Below are 19,957 nucleotides of genomic sequence, written 5' to 3'. Positions count from 1 at the left end.
TTAACAATACACGCCCGCGATCTCTGCTATGCGCTCTTTACGTTATTGAATGCGAGGTTGTTATTAACGATTGCACTATTGGGATTGCTTAATACGCTCGTCTGATTTTTGGCAGCAATTTAACACCATAGACATATATTAAAGAAGTAAAAAAAGAGTGGAAATTAGGATTTATAAACATCAAATGTATTATTGAAATCCCTCTAAATGTTAGGATTTATCACAACGGATGTTAAGTCAAGATTACAGTTTGATGGCTGACTATTAAAGAAATGAAATATAAGAAATATTAAAATATTGGTAGTGTTTATGGCTTGCAGGGAAAGGTGCAGAACTGGGCCGGTTCTGATGCTCCTGCTCAGCTTCTGCCTCATTGGTCGGTTAGAGAAAACCCAGTTGGAGATAAAAAGCTTTTCAGTCTGAGAATGAGGCCAACAGAGGAGCAGCTGCTTGTTTGGCATCATTAAAGGCCCGACGTTCAAATTACAGCATTTCTCTGAATATCTGCAGAAAGACGGGTCGGGGCAGAGAAGAAGCCTCCAAATTGCTGCATTTAAGGGTTTTACTGGGAATCCTGATGGTGCAGGTTTAGGCTGCACGCCCATTTTCCCTGTTTGAACAGCCGGGGTAACGGCTCCACCCTAACGCCGCCTGGGAGTCACATGTTAGCTTCAGATTTAATGCAGTCTGTTCAGCAGCTACACTGCAAAAACCATCCAGAAACAAGTAATAATGTCTTAAATTAAGTGTATTTACCCTTAATTTGAGCAGGTAAATAAGATTATTTGCCAATTGAATGAGTATTTTTACTCTTAAAATAAGATAATTAGATAAAATGCACTTGAAATAAGACAATGCAATATTTTTTACTTATTATAAATGTTAATTGTCTTGTTCTGTTGGCAAAGTGTCTCAATTACCACCTCAGTTCAAGAGAAAATGCACTTATTTTAGGAAAAAATGACTTAGATTTACATTTTTTGCAGTGTATATGAGTCTTTGACATTTATTTGGGGCTGAAACAATTAATCCTTATCAATTATTACAATAAATTTAAACTAATTTATTAATTGAATCAAATGGTTGCCTATTGTAACGGTTCAGTCTCCATAATTTACTGAAAAAAATAACCTACTTCCTGCAGAAATTCAGACAAAACTTTACAAAATATAAACATTTTCCATTCAAGATCAAAAATCTTTGTATTATATGTATATAATTATATCATTACATGTATATTTACATGTTTTTTGTATTTTAGAATGATTTTTTAGTTAGAAACGTTAATTTATTGAATCTTTTTGATGAATCAGTTACTCCAAAAAGAAAATAGATTGAGAAAATAACTGACTGCTGCAGCTCTACTTTTTATTTCTACATCACAATCATCTGCGATCTCATCATATTGTGTTGAAGTTTGGGGGAATATATACAAAACAAATTTACAGCCATTATACGTTTTACAAAAGAAATCAATCCGAATACTACATAAAGTGGGATACTGGGAACACACAAACCAGTTATTTATCAAATCAAATATACTGAAATTCTGCGACCTGGTAATATTTAGAACTTTACAATTCATGTTTAAGGTACGAAATCAAAAACTTTCACACAATATACGGGAAATGTTTGGTGAGGGGGGGGTTATGATCTAAGAGGTGAAGGATACTTTAAAAAAAACAACACTTTAGAACAACCAGGAAGAGTTTTTGTTTATCTGTGTGTGGAGATAAATGTCTGGAATGGATTGAATGACGAGTTTAAAAAAATTATAAATGCAAACCAATTAAAAAAACTGATTAAAACCGAGCTCATTTCAAAATACGCTATATAAGATGACCGTTTAATAGTCTATAATGTAATTGATGACATAAATAGTACTTAAAATAATTGTACATGGCTAAACATCATGTGGAATGGAAACAAGTGTTTTTTTTTTATGTTTTGACAGTTAATTGAGGATAAATTGACAAGTAGGAAAGGGGCGGGACATTATAAAATGTATCTTCTACCTGCTCCTTTTCGAACAGAAAATATAAAATATGTCACATGGGCAAAATAATTTGTTTTATATTTTCATTCTTAAGTTTGTTTCATTCAAATGTTTTTTCTTTCTTGATTGTTTTTACTGTCTGTTCGAAATAAATAAAATAAAAATAATCTACCTGCTGAGTCCAGGTTGTCTGTGATTGGCCGTTAAGAACAATTAGCCACTTAAGGCGCAGTATGTTGATGGCGGATGCACATGGAGACCCCGATCAGAACTATTTGATCTTTACAAGCTTTTCCATAATCAGATTATAATAATAATTATTATTATTAATTTCGTTTGGATTAAAATGGCTTTAAAAACCAGCAGCTGATATTTCTCAGACATCCTCCACCGTTCTGATCTGGACCAGACTCAGATATGAGGAAACCAGGAACAGACGTGACAAACAGCTTCTCTTTGTATGCGAGATGTGTAGGCTGTCGCCATGGTGACAGCCGTCCATTTTAATGTCCGTCTTTGATTGGAAATGAGATCCTGCCGTCGCCCCGCTATCAGCCAGCTGAGGTGTTTATCAGGAGGCGAGCAGAAGCTGCCGGCTGGTCTGAGGTCAGCCGACGTCTTCTCAGCTGCCGAAGCTTCATCTGAACAGGCTCCGCCCACCGGGACGTTTGTTTATCATCTTTTCCATAAAGCATCTTCTGAGGACATTTCTAAAGCCTTTAAAGTCGATCATCTGTTATTTTTCAGCTTAAATCTGACAGGAACGCTTCTTTCCTCCGTCTCCTACAGGAAGAAGGTCAGGGACAGACGAGCCGCAGACATGGACACCACCACGTCCATCAAGATGACCACTCTGGCCATCCAGAACCTGTTCAGCTACGTAGAGGAGGAGAACCTGGGCGCCCTCAAAGCTCACCTGGACCGCTTCAAGGAGGTGGACGGCCGCAGCGACGTACGTAGCGCTCAGCTTCCCTCACCTTTTTTCAACTCTTACATATTTTTACATCTAAATTTAAACTCTTCTACTTTATTCCTTTTAAAGCACAAAGTGTTTCACTTAAAAAAAGGAATGATTAAAACTTATAAAAAGTCAAAACCATAAAAACAAAGAGGTTAAAACAATAAATAAGTCTCATTCTGTGCTGAAAACTAAACAATAAATGATTAATTATTATGGATTTAACAATCCAAAATATTTATTTCATTGTTTTAGGTATTATAGCATTTGTTTTTGATTCCATTTGCTATTAATTGAATTAAATCATATATTTCTCTTCATTTTAATGTGATTTACTAACAAAGTGAATTAGGTCTGTATTTAGTTTTCATTGTTTCTTGGTTTGTTTAGTTTATCGTCTCAGATTTATTCCCTGGATGCTGATTGTTGGTAGAGCATGGTTGAAATGAAGCCACCGGCCGCCATATTGGCACTCCCTAGTTAGACCGGTCGCAATGTAAACAATACCTGCGCCACAGCATGGAACCACGATGATGTTCTCATTTTCAGGGGGACTTCAGACTTTTAAAATAAAGATGAATGCAGGGTTCGTAATCTGGAAATCCTTGAAAATGCTTGAATTTTGACGTCGTGTTTTCAAGGTTTGAAAATTGCTTATATTTTGGATGAAATGCTTTAAAATGCTTGAAATTGTAACTATTTCTTTCGCAACAAATCCCTATCTAACCTAATTGTGTGTTTATTAAATGGAGAAATAAAATGTTGGAGAGCCCGAAAATGAAACCTGCTCGCTTATGTGTGACTGCGATGTGCCAGTCTATTTCTACGTGTGAACGTTTTCGTTTCAATGAACGTTGGCTGGAAGATGAAAAATACAAATTATGGATTAAACGGGGACAAACCCCACGAGTTGCCTCTTGTAAAGTCTGCAAAAAAAGATGTGCAGCTTTTAGCAACGGGCGAGTCTGCGCTGTCGAGTCGCATGAAGGGTCAGTCATAGACTTTTTAAGTAAGCCAACTGAAGTAGCCTAGTACACTTAATGTTAGCGCCTATTTGTTTACGCTAGTAACTAGGGATGGGGATCGAAACCCGATTCTATCAAGGACCCGGTTCCACCTTTTTCAAAACCCGAAAATCAATAACATTTGGGCTTAATGATACCACTATCGAGTCTGGTCGTTTTTTTTCTTTTTCTTCCGGAGGTCCTGTAACTCCCTCGAGTCGCATCACAGCATTTAAATCTAATCAATCCAATCACTGCAGCGTGTCCACCAATGTTTTGGAATGAAATTGTAAGCAAACAGAAATTAAAAGTAAAACAAGTGAAGTCTGGCAGTTAACTTCGCTCGCGACTTGAGGATGGCTGAACGGAACAGACTCCTCCTCCTCCTGCGGCTGCCGCCGCACCACAGTTGGGCCCGTCTTCATCGTCCACTCAGAGTACCACTGCTAAGCGCGCACACAGACTTTGTAGCTTGTCCGGTCAGTTAAAAATAGTAATTGTGAAATCCGTGTTGTAATCGGAAGCATACAAGCTAGTTAGCTTGAAAAGTAAATAGTTTCAGACGTGCTGCGTGATGATGTGTTCAGATTGGCTCAGTAAAACGACAATTAGGTTATCACGATGCGTTCAAGTGTAACGTAAAGAAAACGGGAAATTGAGTTTTTGGCAAGAAACATGAGTAATACAGTTGTATATTGCTCTAATTATTTTAGAATATATAATTAAACTACTGATGCCAACATTTATTAAAAATTACATTTAATTTAAAATACAATTATTTATTTGTTAAATATTTTCCTAATCACTAAAAACATGATGAAAAGTGACAGTAGACAATACATTAACCAACAATTGTGAAAATATATTCTAGTTAGTTTTATGTCACTTCGAAGTGGCCTATTACATTAGCCATGTTTATTGAAGGCTAGAAACGTTTTTGTTATGCTCACTTGTTAAGCAATAAAAGCAGTTCTGCGAAAAACATATTGTCGCATCGTCTTTCCACCAAATAACAGAAAAGTATCGATAGTGGTATCAATAAAGACTCGGATCGATAAGGAGTATCGATAAAGGTATCGATATCAATAAATATTAACGATCCCCATCCCTACTAGTAACTGCTAGCTAGGAATTCACAGGCTAAGTTACTGAGTGACTGAGAGTACGGTGCGATAATGTAATGTTAGTATTGCAGTGTTTCCCGCAGCACTATCTTGGCGCCAAACTCACGCTACCGCCTCGCCAACGTTCCAAAAAAACTTTGGAAAGGGTGTACGAACGCTGTAAATTCATCACTTTGACACACTGGATGTTTCATAGCATCACTAGCTTATTTTAACTTAGAATAAAAAAATAGTCACATCACATTGCATAGTCATTATGAACTCTATAGTCATCATGTAATATAACAAATTGTTCAAAACCATCACAATAAAATTCATGTGGCAGGGCTCGATGTTAACCATCGCCCGATCGCTCGGGGCAAGTAGTTTTTATTGTCGGGAGAGTAGAAATTTCATTGCATTTGCCCGGCGGGTAAGTGCAATGATCGCAAAAAAAGATTATTTATCACTCAAAATTACTTTTAAATCACCGACATTCGCTTAAAAAATGACCCAGAAGCGTTGCCGGCATCATTTTTGTTTTGTTTTTGTACACATTTTCGGAAATTACGTGTGGAACGTCTTCCTGCAGCCAGAAAACTGATTGTTTTTGCAGCCAAATGCTTCACATGGAGGCATTTTCATTGCATGTCTCTGTGGGAGTGGGGAGTACCAACATGGCGGACGGTGGCCTCACTTTGTTTTGATCAATCAGCAATCCAGTGACTGAAAAGAGAGCAGTGGTTTGGGTGTGTTCACCATGTTTGCTGCGTGCAGAACGGACAGACGCCGCTGATGCTGGCGGCGGAGCAGGGCAGCCTGGAGATCGTCCAGGAGCTCATCAGGAGGGGAGCCAACGTCAACCTGGACGACGTGGTGAGCAATACCCCCATCACTTGTTTTTCTATGCATTTCCCCGTGGTTGCTAGGACACGGGCCAGTTGATCGGCCGTTTCCGTGGTAACAGCGCTCCCTGTGCGTGCTTTCAGGACTGCTGGTCGGCTCTGATCTCTGCAGCCAAAGAGGGTCACCTGGAGGTGGTGAGGGAGCTGCTGGAGAACAGCGCCTACATCGAGCACAGAGACATGGTGGGAGCAGAGGCTCATGGGAAACGTAGTTGGAACTGATGTTATGGTGGATGTTGGTGTAAGGTGACGCGTTCTGTGGTTCAGGGCGGCTGGACGGCGCTGATGTGGGCGGCTTATAAAGGGCGAGTGGAGGTGACCCAGCTGCTGCTGGAGCACGGAGCCAACCCCAACACCACGGGACAGGTAGGCCCCCCCCCCCCACACACCCTGGCTGTCTGTAGTCACGCTGCAGGGCGTGCTCTGACACCCTCCCTCCCTCCTCTCTGAGCAGTACAGCGTGTATCCCATCATCTGGGCCGCAGGACGGGGACACGGCGAGATCGTCAGGCTGCTGCTGCAGCACGGAGCCAAAGTCAACTGTTCAGATAAGGTGACAGAGAGCAGCTCCGTCTGACGTTCAGAGACGCGCCGCCGTCGGCGCTTCGCACCAAACGTCTGTCTGTCTGTGTTTGTCTGGCAGTACGGAACCACCTCCCTGATCTGGGCCTCCAGGAAGGGGCACTACGACTGCGTGATGCATCTGCTGGAGAAAGGAGCCGACGTCGACCAGGAGGGCGCGGTAAGGGAACATGGGGGCGTTGTTACCGTGGCGATACGTCACTTAAGTCCCTCCCACATTTCAGGTGAAGCTGAGATGAAAAATCTGATGAACTGAAACCTAAACATGTTAGTTTGGTATAAATGTAGTAAAATAAACCCATCAGGATGAAGGTGAAGGTCTTTATCCTGACGGAGGTCCCTCACCCCGATGTTCCAGAAACCTCCATCCAGATTTAACCAATTAAAACCATTTAACAGCCAATGAAATTCTGGTCATGGGGACGTAAACCGTCTGGGTATGAAAATAAAAGCTGACGAGACAAATTTATGCACAACAGGAAGTAGCCGCAGCCAGGTTTCAGTGCGTCCATTCCATTAACTTTTTTTTTAACCGTTTTTCCACCTGTTTTTTTAGACGTCGACAGTATAATCTAATTCCTCTACATCTAACCTTCTCATAGAGCCCTTGGATTAATCAAAGGTGACTTTTGAATGATTTGCTGGTGAAGATTCTCAGTCATTCAGGTTATAGTCATTCCAAAAAATGTCAAAAACAAGTTGTTTCCAAGTTTTAAGACGTTTCTATTTCCATCCATTAGCTTTTTCAATTCAAAATGTCAGAAATAGCGTTGAGTTCAAAGCTTTATAGAGTGGACCAAAAACAAAGCCTTGTTTTGGCATGTTTTGGTTTCACTTCATCAGATTTGACATGGAAATTGAAACAGACAAACGGGTCCAAGTCTTTGGACTTGGGGTCGTTAGGCTTCCTTCCCCCTTTCAGAGACCTAGCAGGCTAACAAAATAAGCCAAACGACCTGAAAAGGTCGCACAATTACCCTTGATCCCTCCTTGGAAAGGTCTGAGCCTCTAGTTTCAATGATGGCAGCCATTAGGGGGCGGGGCTAAAAATGAATACCTGCAGTTGCATTACTCCTGCAGAGTCACAACCGTTAGGTGGAATTTTAAATCTCATTTTATTTGTTTACACAGCTACAAAACAAAAAGTATTTGTAAAAAAAAATAATTTTGAAACATGTTTTAGAAATTTTAAAGCCAAATTTGAAAGGATGAAACACCATGTGACTGTGTTTTGGCCATTTCTATACATAGATAAAAATGAGGAGGTATCAGTTGGGCCATTTACGGGGCTTAATGGGTTACACTGGAAAAAATCGAAATCTAGATAAGTCAGTTTTTCTTAAAATAAGTGCATTTGATCTTGGATTGAGGAGGTAAAAGAGACATTTTGCCAATGGAACGAGTCAATTTACTCTAAAAATAAGAAAACACTATTGCATTCTCTTATTTCTACGGAAGAGGATTAGGGCCAGTGGGGAAAAAAAAAAGTTAACTGATTTTTAAATTTTATTTCAGTTTAGTATGGGAAAAAAAAAAACAGAATTCTGACTTTTTTCCCATACTAAACTGAAATAAAATTTAAAAATCAGTTAACTTTTTTTTTTTTCCACTGGCCCTAATCCTCTTCCGTATATTTCAAGTGCATATCATCTAATTGTCTTATTCTAAGAGTAAAAATACTAATTCCACACTGCAAAAACGATCTAGATATAAGTAAAAATTTCTTAAATTAAGTGTATTTACACTTAATTTGAGTAGGTAAATATGGGGATTTGCCAATAAAATTAGTATCTTTACTCTTAAAATTAGATAATTAGATAATATGAACATGAAATAAGATAATGCAATTGTTTTTTCTTATTTTAAATGTAAGTTGTCTTGTTCCATTGGCAAAGTCTCTCACTTTTGTCCACAATTGGAGAAAAAATGCACTTACTTTAAGAAAAAATTACTTACTTAGATTTCCATTTTTTGCAGTGCATTGGCATACTATCTCATTTACCTACTCAAATTAAGGGTAAATACCCTTAATTTAAGAAAGTTTTACTTATTTCTAGATCATTTTTCCAGTGTTAGAGTTAAAATACTCATTCCTACTTAAATTAACAGTAAATACACTTAATTTAAGACATTTTTTTACCTATTTCTAGATTGTTTTTGCAGTGCAGTCCACCTTCTCCTGACTTATTCCTTTATAAAACGAGCATTAGTTTGTTTTAGACGACTATAACAGGATCAATGTCACTTTAGAGGTTTGGTAATGATTCGGTGTAAACCAGACATCCTCCCAGTAGACGTGACTGGTTCCAGTTGAGTAAAAACAGCGAGCTGTCCTCCTCAGAACTCCATGACGGCCCTGATCGTGGCCGTGAAGGGCGGCTACACGGAGGTGGTGAAGGAGCTCCTGAAGAGGAACCCCAACGTCAACATGACGGACAAGGACGGGAACACGGCGCTGATGATCGCCGCCAAAGAAGGCTACACCGAGATCGTCCAGGACCTGCTGGACGCCGGGACGTACGTCAACATCCCCGACCGGGTGAGACGCCGTGTTTCAGAGCCAGGGGGGGGGGGGCGTCCTCATCGGCGGCCTGGCCGCTGCTAACGACAGCCTGTGTGTTTCAGAGCGGGGACACGGTTCTGATCGGAGCGGTGAGGGGCGGCCACGTGGAGATCGTCAGAGCGCTGCTGCATAAATACGCCGACATCGACATCAGAGGACAGGTGAGATCAGCAGCCGTCATCATCAATGGCAAACCCCACGGTTTGTTGCTTGGCAACCACAGTATTTGGCTTATTTTAGTGTAACAGACAGATGAAAGGCTTTTTATAGCCTCAGATTCCTCCTAATCAGAGTCTGATTCCTCTTCCACTTCACATCCTTCACCTCTTTGTGAAACTAAAATCGCTGGATCAGTTTAACCCTTTAAAGCCCGATCCAAGAATATAACAAAACAGAAAAATACTTTTTTTTGGTTTGAAGTCCTTATTTGCCCTTTTAACAAAATATGTAAAAAGAAAAAAATGAAATACATTTTTTATATTAATAATTTATTACTATGCGATAAGTCAAGATTATTTTTTGTGTAGTCTTCTACTGGTTGTTATCAGGTATATCTGATTGTGTACAATAGGATTTTGAGCAAAGTTTTTACCATTAAGTTATGCAAAAGGTGTCAGACGCAAAACATTTCAGAAACCGTATGTATCAAATATGATACATTTGGCATTATTGGGTTAAAGAGCCCAGAATGAGTCCTTCAGATCCATGTAGATTAGCGGTCGGCAGCCTAAACTGTTCAAAGAGCCATATTGGAACAAAAACTGGGAATTGAAATTTATACATTTGATTGATGGTGAGAGAATTTAAAGTTTAGATTCCAGGTATTTCTTCCTGGTGTTCAGAGAAAAGGACATCAGTGATTTGTCTGATTTTGTGTTTTTCCATCACCGACGGCGACAGGACAATAAGACGGCTCTGTACTGGGCGGTGGAGAAAGGAAACGCCACCATGGTCCGGGACATCCTGCAGTGTAACCCGGACACTGAGACGTGCACCAAGGTGAGCCATCCGGGGTACGGGGTTCTGGTTCTGGTCCCATTCCAGGGATTCGGATCCGGTGGGAAGTGTTTCTGATCCCTGTTTCAATAAAACACTCACCAGATCATCCAGTCAGATTGATACAAGCAGCAAAAAGCAGAGAGAGCAGAACGTTAGAGATTGAACTAACAGATTCTGCAGAGTGGGAGAATAGAGATAGAATGAAGCAGAATGATGAAAAAGGGGTCCCTATGTCCTCCAGCAATCTAAGCCTATAGCAGCAGAACTATAGAGATAGCTCAGGATAACCTGAGCCACTCTAACTAGAAGCTTTATTAAAAAGTGTTTGTTCCTTCCTGTCAGGATGGAGACACGCCGCTGATCAAAGCCACTAAGATGAGGAACATCGACATCGTGGAGCTGCTGCTGGATAAAGGAGCCAAAGTGTCGGCTGTGGACAAGGTGGGCAAAACCGAACAGTTCTGACCAGAAGTTTTTACCCTTTAAAGGCATAAAATGCCTCCATTGTCCCATAGGAGACAAAATATTTCCATATTTCCTTTTTGCTAAGAAAGGAAAGTTTCTAAAGATCACTGAATGACTTCCCTCTTTGTGTTGTCCTGTTTGTCCAGAAAGGAGACACCCCGCTCCACATCGCCATCCGCGGCCGCAGCCGCCGCCTGGCCGAGCTGCTGCTCCGCAACCCCAAAGATGGCCGCCTGCTGTACCGACCCAACAAGGCCGGAGAGACGCCGTACAACATTGACTGCAGCCACCAGAAGAGCATCCTCACCCAGATCTTCGGGGCTCGTAGGTTCCTGTTTGGTTTCAGCGCAGGTTACTATGGAAACGTTGAGCTTACCGCATCATCCCCCCTCCCCCACAGGTCACCTCTCCCCCACAGAGACCGACGGCGACATGCTGGGTTACGACCTGTACAGCTCGGCTCTGGCCGACATCCTGAGTGAACCCACCATGCAGCCGCCCATCTGCGTGGGTCTGTACGCCCAGTGGGGCAGCGGGAAATCCTTCCTGCTCAAGAAGCTGGAGGGTGAGTCCGCCCCCCCTCTGACTGACCACACACACATCAGGACTCAACACCCTGCTCTCCTCCTCTTCCTCCCTCTGCTCAGATGAGATGAAGACGTTCGCCGGGCAGCAGATCGAGCCGCTGTTCCAGTTCTCCTGGCTGGTCGTCTTCCTTTCTCTGCTCTTTTGCGGCTCCGTCGCCGTCGTCCTCGGCTTCACAGTGGACGCCAAGCTGGCCATGGCGGTCTCCCTCAGCCTGCTGGCTCTGCTCTACCTGTTCTTTGGTGAGTCCTGACCTCTGCTGCTCTGCCCGGCTGTTCTTCAGCGCTGGGATGTGAGCAGATTTTCCTTTTCTGCAGTGGTCGTGTACTTTGGCGGCCGTAGGGAGGGTGAAAACTGGACATGGGCGTGGCTGATCAGCACCCGTCTGGCCCGTCACATCGGGTACCTGGAGCTGTTGCTAAGGCTGATGTTCGTGAATCCGCCGGAGCTGCCGGAGCAGAGCACCAGAGCTCTACCTGTCAGGTAGCGCTGATCAGACCCTGGAGGAAATAAAGGGGAAGCTGCTGTTAGCTGATGAGGATGTCTCCCCCGCAGGTTCCTATTCACAGACTACAACCGTCTGTCCAGCGTCGGCGGAGAGACGTCGATGGCCGAGATGATCGCTACGCTGTCAGACGCCTGCGAGAGAGAGTTTGGTTTCCTCGCAGCGCGTCTGTTCCGAGTGTTTAGGACTGAGGAGACGCAAGGTGAGACACCCAGGACGTCACAGATCTACTCCAGAGATCAGCGCGGTGTTCCCCAGGGTGCTATACTCGGCCCCCTCGGATATTATCTTAAGGGTCATTAAAATTCACCAAATTTAGTGATTGATTGACTTTATTGATCTCACAGTGGAGAAATGTCCTTGTTACATCAGCTCAAATAGTCTAAGAAGAAGGAGGTGTCTCGCGAGCTTTCAAGGTTTTACTCGCTAATCAGTCTGGAGACTCTCCGTTGAAGAAAATTTGGAGCCGTTCACCAAACGAACGTCCAATCAGCGTTGGCTTTGAGGCGGGGTTGAGGTGTGACGCAACGAGAAGCGCAACAGTTCAGTTTAAAGAACATGGCGGCTTCAGCCGATGAAACTAGCGTTAGCGTGGCTATCCAGCAAGTTTTATCGGAATTACAGAGTATTTCTTCACTGAAAGAAGAGCAAAACACTGCTCTGGAGGCTTTTCTCAGAGGAAAAGATGTTTTTGCTCTTCTCCCGACTGGTTTCGGCAAGAGTTTGATCTATCAATTGGTTTCTACATGGATATGCAGAGAAAATCCATCTGGTGGAGTCAGGTTACTACAATATATACAGTACGTCCACATATGAGAACTTTTTTTTTTTAAGAGTCTGGTTGAAGCAGGGATGAATGACCTGCGGGAGCGCTCCTTTTTTTTTATTTTTGTAAAAGTCTTTGACTAAAGGAGCTGCTCAGCTCCTCTGCAGTCGGCTGCAGAGGGTGGAAGGTGGCGTCCATGATGGATGGAAGCTTGGACAGCTCCCTCCTTTCAGCCACTGAGTCCAGAGTGCAGCCTAGGACAGAAACGGCCTTTCTCACCACTTTCTGTCCCGCTCTGCTTTGTTTTTTTTTCTTTTCTTTTTTCTCTTCTTTTCCTTCTTTCTTTAATTCGAAACAGTTTCAAATAAACCAATCAAATGATCACACAAACATCAGCTGGCCAATCAGCACACAGGAGGATGGCAGCTCAGAGCCCAGTTAGACCCTGGCTGAAAGAACTGTTCTTTTTATCTTTTTAAGGGGAAAAACATCCCAAACTATTATATATACTATATATATATATATATATATATATATATATATATATATATATATATATATATATATATATATATATATATATATATATATATATATATATATATACGGTATATAAGTTATATATACACAATAACTTACCGCTAAACTCAATACCATGGAAATTACTCTACTCTATACTTGATACAATGGGGATTAAAAAAAAAAAGTACCTTTTTTAAACTTAGTGGAGCATTGTTTCTAAGCAGAATTACCGATGCTAATTAAATTAGCTTTTGAAATAAATACATGATAAATAACTCAAATTTAATAAAATGTTCTTAAGTTGGTAAATTCAGTTTCTTTAAATGTGCAAATAATTCAGAAATCTAAAATAGGACAGAAGGAACGACAATCTAGAGAAGCCAATTAGCCTAACATTCATGTTTTTGGACTGTGGGAGGAAGCCGGAGTACCCAGAGGGAACCCACGCATGCTCAGGGAGAACATGCAGACTTCCCGGGAAGACCCGGGATTCAAACCTAGAACCTGCTTGCTGCAAGGCAGCAGTGCTACCCACTGAGCAGCCCCCAATTAGGTCCAATATTTGGAGAAAAAACGGTCATTAGTTTGCCCTAAATGAATGAATGATAAAGACTTAATGAGTTATAAAGTGTTTAAATCATAAACTCTTTATTAGCCATTTAAAAGACAACCTTATTGTAAATCACTAAAGCATTTTTATATTTGTTTGCCTCAATTTCAAGAGTTGTTTTTGAATTTAAACACGTCTGTAGAGCTAAAAAAAAACTGTTTAGTTGCCTAAGAAACATTTGTAGGGTTTTATTTTTTTCTCAAAACTCCTAAAAACTCGTTTACAGGAACGATGAACCTAATAAATCAGCCTCTAGTCAATAAACATGAGGAGATATTATACTATAGTTATTTTAATAAACAGAGATTAAACTAGAATTGATTTTTTGTTTTGTTTTCTAGTCTAAGGAATTATTAATTCCCTTTTTTATTTGCAGTATTTCAGCCTGTGTTCAAGTTCATGTTATGCTTCAACAATCCAGCTGGGGGCAGTAGAGAGTTTTTGTCATCAGTTGAAGAGATTTTTGCTGATTTACTGACATATTATTTCAGCTTTGATAAAATCATTTATAGATTTAATCCTAAAGCTGAGAAACTTTAGTTCTTCTGTCCTGCAGGTAAAAGGAAGTGGAAGAAGACGTGCTGCGTGCCGTCCTTCGTCCTCTTCGTCCTCATCCTGGCCTGCCTGATCGCCGGCATGGCGCTGCTGGCCGTCTTCAAGGTGGACGGCGAGAACCAGACGGTGAACGCCGTGCTGATCGCCATCGGCAGCGTGGTGGGCCTGGCCGTGCTGCTCAACTGCAAGACGTGGTGGCAGGTCACCGACTCGGTGCTGAACTCGCAGAGGAAGAGGCTGCATAGCGCCGCCAACAGGATGCACAAGCTGAAGAGCGAGGGCTTCATGAAGGTCAGACCCGCTTTTAAAAGAGCCTTCTGCTACCTGCAAACTCAATCAACAGACTAAGATCTTCTTTTCATCGTTCAGCCTTTTTTTCCTCAGTTTGCTAAAATCAGATTCTACCTAAAACAAGTGAAACACGTTAATGAAAGCTAATTCCGATCCTCATTAAATCCAACCCAGAAAAAGTTGTTAGAAACAAAACCGGAAGTTTCTTCCAAACATTTGTCCTCTAGTCCAGAGGTCACGGATTAGCGGACCGCAGTCCGGATCCAGACCCACCCACCAAATTACCGCATGTTTTCCATCGACAATATCTAACTTCACTTGCTCCTCTTCTCCTGTCAATACGGTAAAACCCTCCGGAGCGTCCGGCTCCAACTGAGCCAATGAGCTGTCAGTCTGGGTTGCTGCTGCTGCTACTTTTAGGCTACGTTCACACTGCAGGCCTTAATGCTCAATTCCGATTTTTTTGTGAAATCTGATTTTTTTGCGTGTCCGTTCATACTTCCAAGTATATGCGACTTGTATGTGATCTACTGTGTGAACTGAAAGCGTTCAACCGAAGTGTCCCGCATGCGCACTCGAGGACGCGATGACGTCACATGTAGCAAGCGTCCTCAGTGTTTGCGGAAGTAAACATGAGTCGTAATACCGCAGCGTATATTGCGTACTTTTAGTTCTTCTCCAACAGGAGCAGGCACATTACGAACAAAATCTTTTTAAGAAGATCAAAAAGAAAGAGAGCCAGGTTCCGGTTTGGTCTGAATCGAGCTATCTTTCCAAATATGAATTAAGTCAGCAACCTCACTTTCTCTCCATTGACTGCTCTCTGTGTTATCTTCCGCCATGGTTGTTAGTTTTTCCCGCCTCCGCTTAGTAGGACGCAGATTAGCAACATTTGGTAACATTTGTCAAGTATCAATGACGTGTAGGTCGGATGAATGCGACCTGGCCGTACAGACACAGGTCGCATTTGAAAAGATCAGATACGTATCGGATTCAGGACCACATATCCAAGTGGCCTGGGTCGCATTTGAAAAAATCCGATCTGTGTCGTTCAGACTGTCATAAAATGATCAGATACAGGTCACATATGGGCAAAAAAATCCGAATTGGGTCACTTTAGGCTGCAGTGTGAATGTAGCCTTAGACACAGCAGGCAAACCTGTGGCAAGCCGGGCGATGGGAAAGAAGGAGAAGACCATGAGAAAAAGAGAGCAGAGAAAGTGTGGACTGCTGGAAGAACTGCGGTGAACTGGTGAAAGAAAAGTGAAATGGCGTGCTCAAAGATGACCCTGCACATTTAGAGGATGTTTGGCTCAACCTGCTGCTGTGAAGCAGGATTCTCCACCATGAACAGAATCAACAATAAATCTGGATCCAGGCTCAGAATGAGCTCCTTGATATGTGCTTGAGAATGGCTTAGTCTCTGGTTAAACCCAGGTTTAAAGCCTTGCAGGGTAGGGTTGTCAAAAGTATTGAAACTCAAAAAAGTATCGATACTGAAATGTTGTATCCGGATACAATACTCGTTTTCAAAAGTATCGATACTCAGTGCCGTCACCAGTGGCACCTAAGCAGTCATTCATCTAAAGTGCAGAATAGAGGACAATGCACTTTCAGAACACTGTGTGATTGAATAATTCTACGCACTTTTCAGTTTCAGACTTTTTTCTGTAACAGGTGCAGCTGCTGAGAATTATTTTTGTTTCTTAACTGGTTTGACTAGTGTCATTGTTATGTGTGCAAAGCATAGCCAAGGAAGGAACACTTAATTTTAATTTTATAAGTTTTTTATCAAGCTTGCTTAATATTATGCACAGCATACAACCTTTATTGTGTTTATGTATTGTATTTTATTTATTAATGAAAATATTTCTGTAGACTTTTGGAGTCTTTGTTTTTATCCTTGTGGTATCAAAAATGGTATCGAGTATCGAATATTTTCCTTAGTATCGGTATCGAGTTGAAAAGTTTAGTATGGTGACAACCCTATTGCAGGGCAGCCTAAAGCCCACTGCCAACATTAAGACAGAAAAAAGAAAGAAAATAACAAACCATCAGTTCAGGGGTTTGAGAAAATATAGGAATCAGGAAATTGTCCATATACCAAATTGAAAGATTGTTCTTTACTTCAAAAACAATTAAGATTTTAAAATGGATTTACTTTAAAAAAAAAATCAATTTTTAACATGGATGCATAAACACATGCATTTTATTTCTGTGTTAAATTCTGTTTAAAGTAACAGATTATAATAAAAAATGTCTCCGGACCTTTACTGGTTGATTATTTTCTTTATTTGGACCCCGGTGATTTTTAATTGGTGACCCCTGCTCTAGTCTCTGCTTGAACCCCAGTGGGCCTCAGCAGATGGCCGCTCACACTGAGCCTGGTTCTTCTGGAGGTTTCTTCCTGTTCAAAGGGAGTTTTTCCTCTCCACTGTCGCTACAAGCATGCTTAGTGTGAGGGATTGCTGAAGAGTCAATGAGTCGATGCAATCAGCTGGTTTTCCTTAGATAGAAAACTTTGAATCAATCTGACTGGATGATCTGGTGAACTGGAAAGATGACATGATGTGAATTGGAGCTATAGAAATAAACTGAATAGAATTGAAAAGTCTAGATTCCTGCTGAAGTTGGTTTATTTCTCCACGTCTGGTTTCATCCCACAGGTGTTGAAGCAGGAGGTGGAGCTGATGGCGAGGATGGCGAAGACCATTGACAGCTTCACCCAGCATCAGACCAGGCTGGTGGTCGTCATCGATGGTCTGGACTCCTGTGAACAGGATAAAGTTCTACAGATGCTCGACACGGTGAGGAGATAAATGGATTCCGCGCCCTGCGGGACACTCTCCAGCTCTAATGCTCCGGGTTTGACCTTCCGCAGGTCCGCGTTTTGTTCTCCAAAGGCCCGTTCATCTCCATCTTCGCCAGTGACCCGCACATCATCATCAAAGCCATCAACCAGAACCTGAACAGCGTCCTCAGAGACTCCAACATCAACGGACACGACTACATGCGCAACATCGTCCACCTGCCCGTCTTCCTCAACAGCCGAGGACTCTCCAGCGCCAGGAAGATGTGCGCCGCCGCGCCGGCCAACGGGGACGCCGCCAACTCTGAAGGTGAGCGACGCTGACAAGCTTCTGATCGTCTCTGTTTTTCTGTAACGTTTTAGAACCGACCCACTGATGGTTCTGTTCGAAAGATTCATTCTCTGGAGATTTTTTATCAGCTTATTTTGTTTCACATTGAAGTAAAGATGGGAAAAGTATTTTTAATAGCTGTTAATCAGAAGGAAAGCTCTTAAAACCTGCGGCTGCAGATTGTACTGGTGAATCATTGAGCGCATGAAGGTATCAACACCAGAAAAATACAAATATCAGCTAAAAATATCCGATAGACCGATGCATCTGACTCTAATGATGTTTCTTTTCTGTAAAAATTGATCGGGGTTCTACATCTCAATGGTTAAAAAACTGGGTTAGGGTAACTCTGTAAGCCCACATCATCATACTGCCGCCGTTGTGCATGGTTTAGTCAGCTTTTTTTTTTCTCCTATTGATGCATCATTGAAAACCGGACCCAGATTTGATAAATGTAATGAAAATATGCTCTAGTTGTAGATTCGAAAAAAGTTCAAAAACAATCCACTGGACTTTATTGCCAAGTTTTCTCTTCCATCCAGGAAGATTTTTCAATTAAAATGTCAGAAATATCGTTTAGTTCCAGGTTTTATCCAGCAGCCCAACAAAGCCTGGTTTTAGTTTAGAAAACATGCAAATAGAAACGGATGAATGGGTCCCCCCCATTGGAATGGGGGTCGTTTGGTTCTTTGTTAGCCTGCAATGCCCCATACTGTCCCCTCTGTTTAAGGTTGGTTTTCCTTTCTTTACATAGATCTATGTTAAGAAAGAAAAACCAACCTTAAACGGAAGGGGACGACTCAGATTTTAGCTTTCAAAAACCTACAATTTTTTTTGATTTTTAACAAAACATTTATTTAACAATGATTGAATAATGAACAGTTAAAAAAAACTCAGGTCATCAGCAGCTTGTTATATTTCAGCTCTCCTGAGTCAGAAATGGTGCACAATACACTATTAAAACCCCACAGTTGTAAAAATCCCTTCAAATCCCCAGAAGCAAAACTCCAGCCTCAACCTGGCTTACACTTCCACAGAGCCACCGCATCGAGCTGAGGTCCTTCCTGCAGTTTGTCTCTTCGAGTCAGGTAGATAGCCATTTTGGCTTCAGAGATTAAATAATTAAAAATTCTGGATTTTAAATTATTTTAGCAATAGAGAACAGAGGACCTCGCCTGTTCAGCCAGGCCAACATTTCCCTTTAATGACCCTCCTTTCAGAGACATAGACAGGTATGGGGTATGGAGTTTCTTGCATGTGTTGGAAAAATCCAGGCTCAGGATTTTTTTTTTTTTTTTGCTTTAATCCCTGTATACATGTTTTTGTTGTTGTTTAAAGCTACAGTGTGTAATAATAAGGCTCGGGCACAGCGCGTTGCATTCTGGGTACGCCGCCATATTGGCAGCTAGTTGCTACGGTAAACAAAGACCTAAAACAGCACAGAGAAAGAGCACAAAGACGAGTAAACAGCGATGTTAAAAGCGAAGAAAGGATGCGGAATATACCGAGACACACTGCAGAGGGAAGCCAGGGACCGTTATCTGCAAAAGATGGGCTTCATAAACGGACTTGATCCCTACGAAGTAGAAAGCAAGGAGTGGTGCGTTGGGGAAGAATTTCTACCGCCGTTTGCGAGGGAGGACGTATTTTCGTATCTAGTGTGTGGCGTCAGTGCCTACACACATGAAGAATTTCGCTGCTACAAGTCGCTAGAGGCTTACAAACAGCTGACAGATGGAAAAGTTCATGACATGGAAGTTATCAAGCCGAATGAGAACACAGTCATCAGAGCCAAGGTAAGCTACCGTCTCAACATGGTGTGGTGTTTGTTGTGGTGATAAGACTAGGTGCTGGCACTAACGTAAAACATCAAAAATGTATCTAAACAAATCTTGTGCTGACTGTACGTGTCCAGGGATAATGTAGTTACATTCTGATGATATATGACTGTCCTAGCATGGTACTACCACGCAGGGGCGGAGATAGATGAATAAAAACAGTATGTTCTGTAACTTACCAGAATGAAAATGCCGGGAACACACTCTCATGGACACAGGGATTGAGTTGAAAGTTATATTTGGCCGTCTTACAGCAGCGACCCATGCTAGCCGGCGACTCTTTGTTATGGAGGACATTTGTTTTCCATAGAGACGCCTCCAGGTTGGAAAACGGTAAAAAGACAATCCATTTGGGATTTTTTTCCCCGTCCAGTCACAGCTTGCGCTACTACACCCTACGACACAGCAACGGGCGACCATAACGACAGCAGAGGTAAAATGAAACGGCAAAAAACTAAGCAAACTACTAGCAGAAGAAAGCTAGTCCTTACAGGCGCGAAGTCAAAGTGTAAACAATGGGCTGACCAGCTATCAATATGGCTGCCGCGCAACGTGTGACGTCATGTGCCC

At 41.9% G+C, this 19,957-nt stretch overlaps 1 protein-coding gene across 4 annotated transcripts in view; it reads left to right on the top strand.

Moving 5' to 3' along the window:
• Positions 1 to 19,957, top strand: part of kidins220b (kinase D-interacting substrate 220b) — a 33,648-nt gene that overhangs the window by 1,771 nt on the left and 11,920 nt on the right. For all 4 annotated transcript variants that reach the window (XM_038270772.1, XM_038270771.1, XM_038270770.1 and 1 more), the window contains exons 2-19: positions 2,786 to 2,948; positions 5,839 to 5,937; positions 6,051 to 6,149; positions 6,234 to 6,332; positions 6,421 to 6,519; positions 6,610 to 6,708; positions 8,890 to 9,087; positions 9,174 to 9,272; positions 10,012 to 10,110; positions 10,453 to 10,551; positions 10,722 to 10,899; positions 10,976 to 11,140; positions 11,223 to 11,402; positions 11,478 to 11,643; positions 11,716 to 11,867; positions 14,120 to 14,409; positions 17,076 to 17,216; positions 17,291 to 17,528. In XM_038270772.1, the coding sequence (XP_038126700.1) occupies positions 2,817 to 2,948; positions 5,839 to 5,937; positions 6,051 to 6,149; positions 6,234 to 6,332; positions 6,421 to 6,519; positions 6,610 to 6,708; positions 8,890 to 9,087; positions 9,174 to 9,272; positions 10,012 to 10,110; positions 10,453 to 10,551; positions 10,722 to 10,899; positions 10,976 to 11,140; positions 11,223 to 11,402; positions 11,478 to 11,643; positions 11,716 to 11,867; positions 14,120 to 14,409; positions 17,076 to 17,216; positions 17,291 to 17,528 (2,632 nt within the window). In that variant the 5' untranslated portion in view covers positions 2,786 to 2,816. The remainder of the gene's footprint in view (positions 1 to 2,785; positions 2,949 to 5,838; positions 5,938 to 6,050; positions 6,150 to 6,233; positions 6,333 to 6,420; positions 6,520 to 6,609; positions 6,709 to 8,889; positions 9,088 to 9,173; positions 9,273 to 10,011; positions 10,111 to 10,452; positions 10,552 to 10,721; positions 10,900 to 10,975; positions 11,141 to 11,222; positions 11,403 to 11,477; positions 11,644 to 11,715; positions 11,868 to 14,119; positions 14,410 to 17,075; positions 17,217 to 17,290; positions 17,529 to 19,957) is intronic.

Source organism: Cyprinodon tularosa, unplaced genomic scaffold (assembly GCF_016077235.1).
Source record: "Cyprinodon tularosa strain WSP-4 unplaced genomic scaffold, ASM1607723v1 ctg777, whole genome shotgun sequence".
Taxonomy (NCBI): Eukaryota; Metazoa; Chordata; class Actinopteri; order Cyprinodontiformes; family Cyprinodontidae; genus Cyprinodon; species Cyprinodon tularosa.
The sequence above is the reverse complement of the archived record's forward strand: the minus strand, read 5'-3'. Positions and strand labels throughout refer to the sequence as shown.